At 43.4% G+C, this 16851-nt stretch overlaps 1 protein-coding gene across 1 annotated transcript in view; it reads left to right on the top strand.

Annotated features, from left to right (window-relative positions):
• Positions 1-16851, top strand: part of TEKT1 (tektin 1) — a 112664-nt gene that overhangs the window by 29288 nt on the left and 66525 nt on the right. Inside the window, exon 3 of the mRNA XM_078683538.1 lies at positions 9488-9653. Coding sequence (XP_078539664.1) covers positions 9488-9653 — 166 coding nt within the window. The remainder of the gene's footprint in view (positions 1-9487; positions 9654-16851) is intronic.

The raw sequence follows: 16851 nt of genomic DNA, 5'->3' as shown, positions 1-16851 counted from the left end.
ACAGCCAGGTTTTTAGACCCCTCCTAAAGTCAAGCAAACTGGGGGCTCCCCGCAGTGGGAGCGGAAGCAAGTTCCACATCTGTGGAGCCAGCAAGCTAAAGGAGCGGCAACCCAGGCGCGCTCTCCTAACTCGAGGAACAACCGCCAGGAGCAAAGACTCTGACCTCAGAGAGCGGGCCGGATGGTAAAAGGCCAGTCTCTTTTGGAGATGCTTTGCTCCCACAGCGTGGAGAGCCTTGTAGGCCAGAGTCATCGCCTTAAAGGCGATCCGTTTGCGGATGGGTAGCCAGTGCAGCGCCAACAATAAACCCGAGACGCTGGCACGTCTGTTTAGACCAAAAATGGCCCTGGCCGCCGCATTCTGCGCAACTTGAAGCCGCTGCAGCAGGTACTCTGGTAGGCCCAGGTAAAGAATGTTGGCATGATCCAGCCTGGAGCCTATCAGAGCCTGCACAGTCAGCCTCCTGTGTTCCTCCAAAAAAAGAGGCAAGAACCTCCGCAGCATCTTTAATAGACCGAAACAGGTGCCGGTCACCCCAAGGATCTGGGCTTTCATCGTCAGCCCCTTATCCATCTTAACCCCCAAGTTCTTAGCCATAGGGGAAGAACCGGATGGAGGGAACATATCGATGGGCCACCAGGCCTGCCAGCTGGGCTCCGTGTCGCACCCGAAGAAGAGTACCTCGGACTTATCGGAATTGCACTTGAGGCTGTTCAGTTGGAACCATGTAAACACAGCCCCAAGGCAATTCCGGATACTCTCCCCGTCAAAGTCTGCCCCTCTCTCACAAGAAAAGAGGAGCTGGGTGTCGTCGGCATACGACACGATCCGGGCACCAAACGACTCCGCCACCGCCGCCAAAGGGGTCATAAAGATGTTAAAGAGGGTCGGGCTCAATATAGAGCCCTGAGGGACCCCGACTCCCAAAGGCGGCATCACGGCGGTGTCAGGCGATGTCCAGACCGTTTGCCGTCGGCCAGCTAGAAAGGACGAAAACCAGCTAAGCACCGTCCCCCGTAGGCCGATCTCATAGAGTCATGCGAGCAGGCCATCATGGGGGACGGTGTCAAAAGCCGCCGACAAGTCCAACAACACCAACATGACTTTGCCCCCGGTGTCCAACACCCCTTTGATAGTTTCAGAAACCTCAAGGAGCGCGGTCTCGGTGCTACGATTTGAGCGGAAGCCAGACTGGGAGTCATGTAAGATCTCATGGGTCTCCAAAAAGTTGGAGAGCACCGACTGAACATGTTTCTCCAAGATTTTTACGAGAGCCGGCAACAAAGAAATCGGCCTATAGTTGGCTGGGACCTTCGGGTCAAGACCCGGTTTTTCAAGATCCGGCATGACTGTTCCCATGTTGCACAGGGTCAGACTGATTTGCATATAGCCATCTCTGAACTGGGGTGGCAGAGTGGGCTAAAGAACGGTGATGGATCAAACGCAGATCTGTTGACTGGGTGTGAGTGTTTGATTGGTTCAGATGCTCCATCCATCACCACCCCCTTTTGTACCGCTTTGCTCGCCATACGTTGGCAGGGTATGCTCAGACGTGAGTCCCTTGCTCTCTTTGACCCTGGATTCAAGCAAGCCTGGCTGAAGACGGCTGCAATGCCAGAAACCGGTCCTAGGAAGCTTGTTTCCGGTCCAGGGAAGGCATGGCTTGGCAGTTCGGGCTGGACTGTTCCCATGAGGCACAGGGTCAGACTGATTTGCATATGGCCATGTCTGAACTGGGGTGGCAGAGTGGGCTAAAGAACGGTGATGGATCAAACCCAGATCTGTTGACTGGGTGTGAGTGTTTGATTGGTTCAGATGCTCCATCCATCACCACCCCCTTTTGTACCGCCTGGACAAGAAGCAGATGATGGATTGCGCCGCTTCCAGGCTGCTATCATTTAGTTTAACGGAAGAGTCCCAATTCTCATCTTCATGTAGAGCGCCCTGTCCCTTGGAATTTGGATGAAATCTAGAAAGGGTTCAAGTTTCCGGACAGGTTTGTGTTCCATGAACCGCTCAGTGAGATTCCACAAATTGGAATTATGCAGCTCTGCTACCTGTACCCATTTCCAGTATGTACTTTTTAAATTCTGTTTGGATGGCGGAATCTGATTGGCCCAAGCCTCCCCAAACCCTATGTCTGTTAAAAGCTGCCTAAGGTTAAAAATCCATTTGATCTTATTGTCTATATCTGCTGCTATTAGTTCACTTAGGGCAGCAGCATAATTGGCCAGCACAGGGGTTCTTCTTATACGTGCCCAGAATAATAGGGGGCGGAGGCGTGCAATGTCCTTGATAGAGCGTCTTCCCATGTCCTGATATAGGGGCTTCAATGGAGTAGAAGTTGGAAGAGAAACCAAACCTCTAAGGCACTTGTTTTGAGATCTTACAAGATCGATGGTATTCTCGAAGCCCCATAGTTCGGACCCGTAAAGGGCCGAGGGTAGCGCTTTACCATCATAGACCGCAAGGGCCGGGGCAACTAACCTACTTACAGAGAGTTGTTGTTCTCTTAGAATAGCCTTCATGGAATTGGTGACCTGGATTCCCAGATAGTCAAAAGACTCGATAGTGTCAAGTGGGGTATCATTAAGGGTGATGCCATTTCTAAAGCGTTTCGACGGGCATAGAGTCATTAGCTTGGTTTTGCTGGTGTTAATTGACAGCCCCCGAGATACACAAAACAGGCTGAACCTGTTTAGGAGGTTTTGCAAACCACCCGGACTTTTGGAAATCAGGAGGGTGTCGTCGGCGAATAGGAGGGTTGAAGTTTTCTCACCAGCCAACGTAGGGGCATCGGCAGGATCCTCGCTTAGATGGTCTACCACCCCATTCACAAAGAGAGAAAACAAGGTCGGGGCCAACACGCAACTCTGGCGTACCCCCCTATTCACCGCGACCCTCTCCGTCAACTGCTCCTGTGTGCCCCAACCGATTCTGGCATAGTTATCCACGAGGAGGCGTTTAATAAAATCGAGGATCGGAGGAGGGATGCCCAATTCGTACAGGACCTGCCAGAGCTTAACACGTGGGACGAGGTCGAAAACGGTCTTCAGATCGATGAAGGCCAGATATAAGCTGCCTTTCCCAATCACCACTGTTTTCCAGTGGATCATAAAAAATCTGACCACCTGATCCATTGTGCCCACCTTCTGTCTAAAGCCTGCTTGATAGTGTTAGAGGATGTTCCCATCCTCCATCCAGGAACTTATCCTCATAAGGAGCACCCTGCCAACCACCTTCTGTATCACGTTGATTTATCTAATTGTCTGTAGTTGGCAGGGCCTCCCTATTCCCCTTTTTATAGATTGTTACTACATCCGCACCCTTCCATGAGTCAGGAACATCATGTCCCCTAACAATATGATTCATCAACAGCAAGATGAAATGAGCCCATGGCTTTGGATCATACAAAAGCAGATCTCCAGGAAGGCCATTGGGTCCCGCAGCCTTTCCAGGAGCTATACTCTCTATTGCCATGTCTACCTCATGAATAACAAAGAAGTCAGATGGTATGGGAGCCCCGAGGATAGCTGGGGAGGGCTCGGTCTGGGAGGGCAAGGGGCCTACATCGCCACAATATAGGTTGGAAAAGTGATCATGCCATTGCTGCCCTGTGATGTAGTTTGGGATTGGGTCAGATCTCTTTCTAGTCCCTTTATTAATTAGCTCCCAGAATAAGATGGTGTTTTTCTGTTGTGAGGCATGTTTGAGCTCCTGCCAATGTGACTCTTCCCAATTGCACTTTGCTACCTCTTGTGTCCTGGAGTAGTCCTTTCCTGCTGCTCTAATTGCCAAGGGATCTTTTTTCCTTAGAGCTAGGGATAGGGCCTGCCACTTTACCCTACATGTGGATGAAGTGGGTCTTGGTGGACACCCTTTTGATGCCCTACACTCTTCTACGATACAAAACGATCCTAACCTATCTATTGTTTCTTGATAAAATGTGGAAAAAGAAAAAGTGGATACGTTCTCGGGTTTGCCGTGGGATATTTCAAGCTCCTTGATCTTTTGATCGATGAGTTCCTTAATGTTGTGCAATTTATCTTCTTGGTGTGAAACCTTATTCCATTTAAGGCGTCAATTGCAGTTTGAGGGGAAAACCTCTTTTGTCAACATTATCGGAGCAGTTGGTGCCTTTTTCGTTGTGGGTGACCAACTGTTATTGATTTGCATACATAAAGGATTGTGGTCAGTGTCCAAGGTATGCCTGACATCCATATCCAAAAGGTCACCCCAAAGTCGGATATCTAACAAGATGTAGCCTATACGGGATGGGGAGCTAATCCTATTAAAGATATTTGCCCCACTCGGTTTAGAGCGTGTCCTTCCGTTTACAGCTCTTAGATTATGTTCTAATGTTAGCGCATTAATTTGGATGGCCCTCTGTGACCACTTCTTGATAGGAGCTATATTAAGGATCGGTATGGACCATTTATTATCTTCTTCATTAATTCCCAAAAAGTCCTCCCTACTCAGAGGTTTGAATGTACAATTGAGGTCCCCGGCTACAATGATGTTAGAGTGGGGCGGGATACAAGATAACACGTGCTCCAGTGCTGTTATGGTTGCAGATGTTTGGGCGCCGGGAGTCCCTCTAGCATATATATTGAAAACCTACACGTTAACTGGCCCTTTAATGGTCAGATGAAGGATGTCTTGTGATGGGGGAGTGTGCATAACCATAGAGCAATTCAGAGAGATGTTGATCCTATTATGTAGACCCCCGGAGGGGCGACCCTTTCCTGAGCTCGTAGCTGGGATATAATACGTAGTATAACCGGATTTATACAGGGGAGCCTGGCTCCAAGTCTCCTGGAACAGGCAGACGTCGAACTTTCCAATAAACTCGTTCCATTCAGGGAGAGACAGTTTTTTCTGGAGACCCGCTATGTTCCAGGAGAGGTAGTCAAGCACCCTCAAATTGGACCCAACAGCCCAAACTTCGCTATCTACAGTACAAGTGAGGGCCCTAACCCGGTCCTCGTTAGATCTCTTCCCCTTTGGTCTTTCTGTATTGGGGGACTTAGATGAGAATCGGTCTCCCTACATTTAGCTCCTGATGAGTCAGTGTAGATGTTCTGTAATGGGCCCCCAACTAGTCAGTCGACTGTGTTAAGTCCAGACCCTTCTCCCGCCCTCCCTTGAGCATCCTGCTCCGGCAACCTAGGTGGTGACCAGAGTGGGGAGCGTCTAATCTGGATGGCTGAGTGCTCTGGGGAGGAGGGCGGAACTCCAGAGCCAATAATTCTCAGCGAGTTCTGCGTTGGTTAACTGCAGCTCGATGCAATCTGTCTGGGAGTTCCTCGATGTAATCCTCCTTACTCTGACCATATCTTCCCGTATTATTAACCTGCATCCCCTCACATGGCGCAACCAGTGGATTGCTTTGTTGCGTAGGGATTCGCTGTTTTCGTAGCCTTGCCTAGGAGTGCATTTGGGGCCTTTGACCATGTGAACTGTTGGCCATATGCCTCCTGAAGGAGTAATATTTCCTTGGGTAGTAGGTCTAACCTGGGTGATCTGGTCGTCGTTTGGATAAGAATGGCGCTGGGTTCTAGCTCTGTCAGGGGTTGTACCTGGAACTCCTCATGCATTTGCAGTATCAGCATAAGATCTAGTGATGCTGGGCAGGGAGGCCATAGAGGAGGAACCATTACCTTGTTTGCCTGGCACTGAAAGTGGCCTATCCCCCACCCCGAGAGGCACTCCTAGCGGTGACCTATTTAGTGATGTCACAGGAATGCTAAGAGGAGGAGGCGGAAGGGATGGTCTAGTTGCAATGGGGGGTGATCAACCCTACGCTTTAAGTCTTCTACCATTTTCCTTAGGGATGGCAACTCCCTTTGGCGTGTTTCGACTTTCTGTGTCAATCCCTCGTTTATAGGACCGCATTTACATCTAGTTGCTGCATTGGCAGTACCAGTGACAGTATGTTTGCTAGGAGAAACAGATGGTATACCCTCAGCAATATGCTCTAAAACTGCAAACCTATTTAAGCAGGGGAGCTGCTCATCAACTTCACAAACATATGGAACTCTTTGATTCGTTGAATCTGTTAAGACTCTTAGGAATTCATCTGAGGGGGATTCCTTCGAGCCGTCAGCAGATGAAATGTGAACAGTACAAATGGAAGGCTTTTGGGGTAGTTTGTTAAAAATGCATGGAATTACTCTTCTAGATTTATTAGCTAGTACCTTATCCAGGAGATTGGTGACATCATCCGATACTGTACTATTATTGACTCCCAGGATCTCTTCACAATCGCTGACTAACATCTTAATTCTATTGAGAACACAATTGCTGGCTGCATGGGGCACTTTCTTAGCCTTTTTCCCTTTCTTGCTCCACACTGTCCCCCCACCCTCCATTGACTTCCTTTTCCCCATAAGGAGGACAGTTTTCACCAGGAAGGAGACTACCAGTTTTAATCTCTAGAATTAGGCTCCCCGCAAACTGAAAAAATGACTCTAGGCTTAGGTACCCCTGTACAAAACTACCAGGGCCCAGCAAGTGGATGGAAAAAGTACCTTATTTCCCGTAACACAGATGAAAGATGGGGGCCCTGCCCTGCCTCTTCCTGGCGATGACGCGCCTGCCCTTGGTCCGGGCTTTGTCTGGCGCACGCCCGCGCGCGTCCCATGGAGCGGGTTGCTCGAGTTGTTAAATAGCGCTGCCGGTGATGAGGGAGGGGCTGGGAACACACGCTGGCTGCCCCGCTATCTCCTGGGGCGAGAAGTCCCACAACAAAGATGCCCCCGCTGGCTTCACGAAGCGTAACTGCTATTATTACATTGTGACTACTCTTTCCCAGAGTTAATTTCTTTCATTCCTGAGATTAAATAATTCTTGGAGGGTATCATAAAGGTTTTCCTCCAGTTCGAAGTTTGGTCCTGAATGGCAGTTGAATGTGAAGTAGGTATTTGTTGAGCACACTATTACTGCTATTGGGACTTCCTGATGCTCATCCGAAGAGAGTAAGTGCCATTCTTTGGATACTGCATAAGGAACACACATTAAAAATAATAGCCAGGTCATAAGATGTTTTTGGAAAGTTGCTTCTTTTTCCATTTGTCTCAGGGAAAGAGAGAGCGGATTCCAAGCTTTAGGTCCCTGAACAGAAACAGATCTTCCACCCCTGGTGCTCAGTCTGAATTTGGGAATCCGTAAGAGTTTGGTTTTGGTACATCTCAGGATTCCTTGTGCCTTAAAATGCATGAAAAGATATTTAGATCCAGTTTGATGCAAAGCTCTGAAAGTGATGGTCAAAGATTTAAATAGGATCTGTTCCTGCACAGGTGGCAAATAAAGTGCCCTAAGCCGCTTGGATGTAGAACTCTTATGAGGGAGTCTAAGCACCAGTTGAACTGCTGCATTGTGCACAATCTACAACTTGCTAATGAGCTATTTAAAGATGCCTAAAAGAGACTATTACAATAATCAATTCAAGAGGTAATTAAGGCACACACTACGATATTCCTGGCCACAAGAGGGAGAAACTCAAAACATTTTTTACTAGATCTAATGAGGGAAAAATACAGGTTTCCAACACTGTCATAGCTTGCTGACAGAATGGAAGATCACAGTCAAATTTGACCCCTATACTCGTTTCCACAGATATGAGACAAGGGGCAGGCTAGCAATTCCATCATGCCACCAGTCCCTCACGGAGGAAAAGTTATTTTTTTCCAAACAGAAGAATTTCTGTTTTGTCCGTATTGTACTTTAAATTATTACAGTTCAGGACATGAATAAAACAGTTCATAAACTTTAATTCAGAACCAAAGGAATTCTTATCCAAAGATTGAATCAATTGGGTATAATATCTGTATGATGTCATAGCTTTTCGAAAGGATTCAATATGAGAATCCAGCGGAGATATGAAGAGGTCCGAGGGACCCCATGCTTTTACACTTTTCCCACTGAGATAAAGTGATCAACCACGACCACCTGCTTCCTGTTTGTCAAGAAAGATTGAAACTACAATCAAACACTACCCTTGACCCCAATGTCGTAAAGAAACTGCAGTAGTATATCATGTGACACAGTTTTGAATGCTGCTGGCAAATCAAGAAGAGTTAACTCGTCAAGTGCCACGGCCTGATTCCCCATTGAAATGGATGAAAGAAGTTGAACCCTTTCAAGTGGTCCATTAATTGAACATTGACCACTAACCTTTCTAATATTTTAGCTGAGGCAGGAAGCAGGGAACATAATGAAGTGCCTCTATTTTGCACAGAATAATACCTGAGAATGAAAACAATTTTCTTTGAAGTTGGCCTTTTGATACCTGTGGTACGAGGAAGGTACATGCCAACTAAACTTTGTTCTAGGGAGCAGCCCTATAAATGAGGCTCCTGAATGTGTGCATACTTCCTTCCTACTGAATGTGATGTCAAACTATCATTTCAATCAGACCGTGTATTTTCCTGTGTTTATGCTAATCCAAAGGGTCAGCTGAACAGTTGCTATATACAGTAGATGTTAAAAGGTCTCTGAGATGCTACTTTGAACATCTTTTTGTTTCTTGTTCAGTTCCTTGTAAAAGGACTACTGTACTTGGCAAACAATAACTAGAAGAATACTTTTTTTAGCTGATGATTATCTTATCAGAATACAAACATGGACTCTTTCCAGCGAAGCCTAAAGTTCATTCTACTGAGGGAAAAGCTGCCCAACCAGCATTGTTAGGTAACATTCCCTTTGCTAATACATGCTGTGCTACTGCATAGAAGTCAATTCATATTCTCAGCAAACTTTATTGAAGTTTGAAATAAGTTAGTTTGTAAGGCTAACTGCCCTTAAGAATCTTTTTTGTAATTTGTGTTTCAGAAATTTGTTTGGACCTTCTCCTTGCCATATCTTAGTATCCCATTCTAGCAGTTCCATATTACGAGGATCCAATGTTAAAAAAAGAACATTTTCTTAACTCTAATTATAGTTCTGTATCATGAGAACGCCCATGATTGGTGACCAGCCTGCCCATACCTTCTTACATCATAAAATCAAAGAGCTTCAAGTAGAACTGAGTGTGAGTAGCTAGAACAGAGCATTGTGGGTACTGAATGGCAGATTGTCTTCTACAGGCAACACTGTATTTCCATTACAGTTTCTAAAAAATATTAAAACTCAAACATATTTTGGTTAATACTAGTTTTAAAGCAAAAGCAAGTAACTTCATTTTTTAGATAGTTTAATAATGTTCGCAGTCCTGATGGATAAGCAGGAAAAATGATCATGGTCATTGATGAGGCAGGTTTTCCTAATGGCAAACTGAAAAATCCAAATAACAATAATTTCCAAATATATATCTATAAAGTATGTGAATGCACAAATGAGAGTAAGGAAAACATATCAAACATACGCAGAGGAATGATCCATTAACAGTGCCTACTCTTAGGTAACAATCAATTGAATTTGTGCAGATATGAGATGTTTCCTAATAATTCAATTTTTTAATTGATTTCTAATTTCTTTCTGTTACAGATCAGAGACTTCAAGAAGTCAGATATTGGAAGAGTGAACTAGACAAAAAGTTAGATGATATAGTTACTGAAATAGACTTTTTACTAAGTTATAAGGTCAGACTGGAAAAAGCACTGGAGAGCTGCGTGGAACCCCTTAATATTGCTCAGCAGTGCCTTTTGAACAGGTAATGTAATTATAATTGCTATTTTTGTAAGATAGAAGGGTTAGCTTTTTGCTTTATTGCAAACCTGACAATGATTTAGTTAACTTTACTTTAGAAATGGAAAGATATTCACATATTGAAACCTTCTTGCAAAGATCGTAAGGGCTCATATGTATTGCAGAGGAATCAAGACAACAATTATGTCTTTATTAGAGTTGTTTAACACACACTATTACACATATTGTACATTCATTCTGATCAATAAGCCAAAGTAAATCTGTGAGAGGGTGGTGTGGATTTTGTAAATATGTTGTTTTGTTCTCCAGCAATGTAGTAACATCAGATTCACAGCATGGGGATTGATCCTGGACACCATTTGGTATAGCCTCCCTGTGTCATTAAGAGTCTCTCCTTTGAATACTGAGATGTTTTTGGATCATCATTGTGCCCAAAAGCCACCTGCCCACAAAGGATATATGCAAACTTTACTCATCAATTATATGACCAAATCCCCTGTCTCTAACATCCAGTCTCTGTGTAAGGCTAAATCTAGCCTGTACAATAGAAAGAAACCTTAAATGTATATACTTTAATTATGCTCCCTGACCTTCTTTCTCCGTCACTATTGTCACTGTACATACAATAATCGTAGGTTTCATTAGCAAGGAAGCTTAGATACTTCAAATGTTTCTCCCTGTAAGGTATTTTCATACAGGAGGGAGAGTTTACTTTGATGGTGGGGAGGGAATGGAGAGAAATCTTAAGTTCATTGTCTAGGAAGGGGATACAATGCTTGTAGGGTCCCCAAGCATGGGCAATACCAGGGCAATTAAAATTAAGAATTCATGACACAGAGTGCACAGTGTAAATACATACATCTAGTGCTTACCAATATGGGATTGTGGCATTTGTATTTAAATCACACAATGTATTTTCTTAAATATTTTCAGGATAAGCTCAAAACACACACTTCTCACTATAGGTTAACCACATTTTTAATGTTGATAATATGTGCATTCATTCATTGACCTAGCTGCTTCTTCAAATCCTTTTCTGCTTCTATTATTGTTGTAGTTAGCGTGCGTGTTGGCCTCTTCCAGAAAATTTGTGCCGAGTGAGTTGTAGTGCACCAGAGCATTTCCTTGAAGGAGAGTGTTTGCTGGAGAAATGGAGAGGGCGATTTGAAGACTGTGGGCCTGATTTACAGTTTGACGGAGAGTACTCTGTCCGTTAGGCTGGCAAATGATGTTACCTCCACCACCCTGATGGACTATCTGTTAGATTTAAAGTTGACCCTTGACCCTATGGTCATCTCTGTACGTTGAAGGGATCTGATGTTATGGAGGTTACTTTCAGTTTAGGAAAGGTTTGTGGAGCGGCTGTTATTGGTTTTGACCCCCGATAGACAGAAAATATATATATTAGATGGTCCACCTTAAATAGGCAGACATTTCCCATCAACGAAGGCAGACTGTGGATTTGGGAGGCAGGGTACTCTAATGCATTAGTGATGAAGTACCCAGAAGGAGGCTGTAGCGAAGGGTGACAGTACCAGGAAGACTGTAAGTGTGATAATTGACAATAGCTAGGTCTTTGCTGGAGGTAGAGTAGCTTTGTGCCGGGTTATGATTTATGCTAGCATTATGCTTTCTGAATTTATTTTGGTTAAAATTGTGAAGATGTGGGACTGATGAAAATGAGCTAGTCGACGGGCTAATAGTGTCAATAGAGATGATATTCAAAGTATCACTGTCAACCCCGCTAGCTATGCTAGAAGCTTTTAGGGCCTACTGCATATCAAACAAAGTGGTGAAGATCTGGAGGTTGATATCTGCAGATCATGACTTCCCATTTTCATATAGGGTGATGTATAGCTCTCTTTTCAGATCATGGTAAGCTGAGGTTGTAAGTTTGTCCCAGAATGGCTTTTGTTTTGTTTAGGGGTAAAGAAGAGTAAGTGCTTTGCAAAAAAAAGGAAATTCCAGTTTTAATTTAGCGCACTTTAGTTGATAGCATATAGAGCTGCAAAATGACATTGGTCCCAACAGCAGCATGAGTGTGAAAACATCTAAGTGCAGAAATCACTTATGTGCAAAGTCCCCTTTAGTCATAAAACACTTTTAAGTGCCAAATTAACTACATATGCAAAGTCACCTTCAGGCACCAAATCCCATTCATGTGTAAAATCACTTGTGGCACGACATGAGCAAGAGTGTCGATTCATTTTTAAGTGATATTACATTTAGGCCAAAATCCCATTCACTTGCAAAAACACTCTTAGGTCCTCATTATTATGTTGGTTGGTCAGTCTCCGACTGTTCATTGGAGGCTTACTGACGGACACCTTAGGTTTACAGTCTGACCGCTGAATTTCAGTGTCGCTAGTCAGAGTGTAAATTGCCCGGTCAATCCAAATGTGTTCTAATGGGCTTAAAGAGCATGTCGACCAGTCGTATACCTATCATAATCGCTTATGGATGGCGTTTCCACCGTTGGGATTATGATGTTGGTTTCAGACAGCCTTTCCATGTTGGACTTTCTGACATGGAAAAGCTGTCAGAAAGCGACTTTGCGGGCCCCTAGCAGGATCCCCATCCCTCTGCCTTGGCGCAAAATGAGGATGATTGAGCAAAAACCTGCAAGAGTACTAATCTTATTTATGTGAAAAATCACTGTAGGTGCAAAATCACTTAGGCGCAGGCTAATTACTTGGTGTAAATTAAGCAGTTTTGGATATCAAATTTTGTTAAAAAAGCCCATTTAAGTGCAACATCACACTGAGATGCTAAATCATCCATAGTCTAGAATCGATGTGAAAAAAATTTTAGGATCATAAATCACATTTAGGAGAAAAATACATTCTGGTGAATTATCACTTTTAGGTGCAAAATCACTTTTAGTGCAGTCAGCACAAGTGTGTGGTCAAATCTAGGTAGAATAGAGATACTGCTCAATCAATTTCCTCCTCTTTTTGGAATCTGAGTTTCTGTCTAGAGGAACTGGGCAAATGCCTGCTCCCTTTTTATGTGTGAAAATTGTTTGAGTGAAATTTGACAGTGCTCTTTCTCTGTGTCAAACAATCGAGACAGTAGTAAAATCTTACCTTTTTCAGCTACATTTTTTAAACCGTATCATCTTCATGTTGACTGTCTCACAGAGAATCCAAACATTTAATGCATTTGAATCCTCATGTCGAATATTGCAATTAAATTTATTTGGATCGCCCACAATATCAAATTCCTAAATTGCAACTTACACAAACTTTCACTGCATATTTTGCCATAGGTGTGAGGGTTTGAAGGCCAGAGGCCATGTGTCCACGGCATTTGCTTCCTTGCATTGGCTTCCTGTTAAGCACCGGGTCCTCTTTAAAGCAATGTGCTGAATCCATAAGGCCCACATACATCCTCCCACCTATATCCCACTGCTTGCAAAGATCCAGCAATGTAAGCCATCAGAAGACTTAAGATCTGGTGGTCAAATGCTCGTGGTAATACCGTCAGCAAGGTGCCAAATCATAAGGTGACCAAGCGTTGTCGGTGGCAGATTTGAGACAATGGAACACACTACCACTAAAGTTACACTTTTCCTCTTACGTTACGTTCTTAAACCAATCTCATGCTTTACGCAAAGCTCTATAGACCTAGTAATTTGTAAGTGCTTAGCAGTATCTTACCATTATTCCATCTTCATCTGCAGCTCACCCATTTGTCAGTACTACCAGTGCCCAAAAACCCAACCCAACTAAAATCAATACAGAAAGAAACTGTGGTAGTGAGATGTTACATTAGGTTTAAGAGGTATGTAGCATATTCCTTATGAACACAATTAACATTTTAGTTTAAATCACTTTTCGGTATAAAGGCACATTTGGTGAAGAATAATGTTCATTGTGGAATAACATTTTGGAGCAAAATCACATTTTGATCAATCAAGTTGCCATACAAATTCACCAGTGGTGCAACATCAGCAGGTGCGGGGAAACTCTTTTAGGAGCTGAAATCACATTCAGTCGCAAAATACATTTTAGTGCACAATTCATTTTGGGTGCAAAATCACAAATGGTTCACCTTCAGTACAGAACAAGGACATTAATTAACCGTCTATGTGCTGCAATGGGAAGCACTCCAGAGGCAGGCAGTCAACACCCATAATAGTCTAGCAAATTATTTACTAAAATACTCCTCTTGCCCGACCAGAAATGTGATTGGTGTGTTCTTTAAGCATGGCTAATAGGAATTATATAAATGAATAATTTTGCATGTTTATGGTGTTGCTGAAATAAGGTCTGGCACACAGCTATAGTTCCTGTAGGTCGAGCCAAAAAGATTGATGTTTCTATTGTAGCTGTGTTTGGTATTTTGAAAATAATTGACTTTTTTGCAGTGGTGGACTAGGATCAGAGTGAATGGCTAACACTGATGAAGCAAGATGGCAGCAGCAGGTGGAGTGGAAAATAGGAGTGTAGGGGAGAGTACTGGGCCCTCCCAAGCTTCTGTTAATGTCAAGAGATCCCTCTGTGCACGCATATATGTGCTTTCTGAAAACGACAACTCACCCACTTCTTGAACATAATAGAAGGTGAGGGTGACAGTTCTTTGTGCAGGGTCCAACACCCAAATACACAGGGGTGTAGCTTCTGTTGTGGCACCCCCCAAATAAATGTAGTCTTGGTTGGTTTTTGGGTCTGGGGGCCCTGAGTCGAGTCTACTATCTCGGCGTTGGTTTTTCTCATTGTGAGCGAAGAATAAAAAGCAAAACAGTGACCTTTGATGTAAATGGACGTTAGAGAGTGGAGAGGCTGAGAGAGAGAAAGAGACCCATCTGGTTGCTGAATTTCAAAATGTGAAACCAGATTACATGGAATCCATGTGGGTTTCACTGCTTGTCCAAATTGTGTGATCCTAGGCACATACTTTACTTCACGGAGCCTCCTTTTTCTTTAGAATACTTGAGTTCAGGATGTGCGACGTGCAAGCTCCCTTATGTTTGATTTTATAGGCTGTAATGTTGCTCCGTCTATAATAAGAATCCACACTTTTTCATAACTACTGCCTTTTCTCTTAGTTCACTAATGGCAATGTAGTTATAGGCAAGCCATCAATGTTTCTAAAAACGACCGCTTTTAAAACATTTCTTTCTATACCGATATATAATTTGAGGAGAAACGCTTCTGCATGTTAAAGAAATATACTTTTTTGAATTTTGAAGAGATTGTATCAAATGTTTACATTAAGTTTGTTGCACAATATACTTGGCAATTGTTTTCATGCGACTGCTTGTGCACAGACTCTTAAAGCCAAGCCAGAACCATGACTCGACTTGGCTCGCTCTATTCCTGTGCATCCTCCTCTATTTGCGACTTGTGCTTAGTACAAGATGCAGTCAGTCACTTGATTAAATGATTTGTAAAAGGCAAGGACTTGAAACATGGAGCCCTTCCCAAGCATCGATTTGACAACTCTACCATCAGGGCTTCTTTTAGCAGAGACAAAGATGAGAGTGTGGTGTGAAAATATATTTAAAATAAGTGATCCCCGGGCTTTTGTGTTGTATGGGTCCGTAGTCATGTGTTACCATAGAGAAATACAAGGTTTGAGTGGGATAGGCAGAGGTGTAGTTTCAGCCGAGGGCTTTTGGTGTGGGACTTTCCGTCAAATGTGTTCTTGATTTGGTAGTTGGGCCCTGGGGCCTGAGTCTGGTCTGCTATGTCTGAGTAGGTTTTTCTCATTGTTCTTATTTTAATAGAAGGTATTAACTTTTACATTTTTTGATCAGGGTGTTAAATATATAGAGTGACTAGTTTACCAAAAATATAGTAAATCTACACCCATTAAAGTACTCATTGAATGGGTGCAAATTTACCCCTAGATGCATCAAAGTTATGTTTTGCGAGTCCTTAATAGCGAATTTTAAGGATTCGCTATTAAAGACTCGCAAAACGGGATGCATGTAAGAATCGCAATATTATTTGCGATTTCTACTGATTCCTTATTTGCGATTCGCTAATTGCGAATCGCAAATAAGGAATGGCTTTCCCATTCATTCCTATGGGCCTAAAGGCCCATAGGAATGAATGGGGAGTCATTCCTTATTTGCGATTAGCAATTAGCGAATCGCAAATGTGCCGCAATTTCAAGGGTGCCAGAGTGTCCAAAGGACACCCTGTTGCACCCCTGAAATGGTAATGGTAATGTTCACTGGTGTTGCGCGCACACATGTCCCAAGGACATGTGTGTGTGTGTAACATACAACTTAGAAAAATGCACTAAAGTGCATATTTCTAAGTTTTTGCTATTTACCACGTAGTATGACTTCGCGGTAAATAGCGGCCCCAGATTGCAAATTCGCAATCTTGGAATGGTTCATGCATTGCATTTAAGGAATCGCAAATTGCAATTCCTTAAATGCAATCGCAATTTGAGAACTCGCAATTATTTGCAAATTCTTAAATTGCGAGTGCATGGACCCTTGATGCATCTCAAATGCCATTTTTGCTGGCGCAAACGGCCGAATTTTGCGATACCTGTTACTACTTTATGGAAGTGACAAACATTGTCAGTAATACGTTAGAAAGCTGCACCAGATTCAGGTTCCCAGGAACACTGGTGGCAATCAGACACCCAAAAGGTGATGGAATGAATGTTTACAAATAGTCTAACAGCGCAATCACTCGGGGTAGAATTCCAAGCCTTCTTATGTCACTCACTTAGTCACTCTAGACACATGCCCTCATAATGCAAATCAGTACTGAACCTGTTCCTAAAGTCCATTCCTTCATCCTGCAGCCAATTGCTTTTTCAGTTGGAAAATTTGTGACTCACCCCCCCCCCCCCCGCCCCAACATCCTCCCTCCCGATTTCCATGGAATAGCTATGCCCTTGTAAATACATAATAAGGGCCATATTTGATGAGGTACTTCAGCCAGCTCAGAGCGGGCAGTTCAAGTCAAGTCAAAAATAAATGTATTATGACCAATTGGTCTTTAAACTACACACACCATCATAAACAGATAAAAATACATCTATAAAATTCTATTCTTAAAAGGACCTAAAACTAAATGTCATTATTTTCTCATAAAAGCTTGTTTTTGTATTTACATACTATAAGACAAAACCAAATACTTAAAAATTCAATACATAAAATACTTTGGGCCCGATGTAGGGGCCCTACTACCGGTCGGAAACGGCCGATTTCGGCCGTTTCCGACCGGTATTAG

Source organism: Lissotriton helveticus, chromosome 3_1, assembly GCF_964261635.1.
Source record: "Lissotriton helveticus chromosome 3_1, aLisHel1.1, whole genome shotgun sequence".
In the NCBI taxonomy this organism is placed as follows: Eukaryota; Metazoa; Chordata; class Amphibia; order Caudata; family Salamandridae; genus Lissotriton; species Lissotriton helveticus.
The sequence above is the reverse complement of the archived record's forward strand: the minus strand, read 5'-3'. Positions and strand labels throughout refer to the sequence as shown.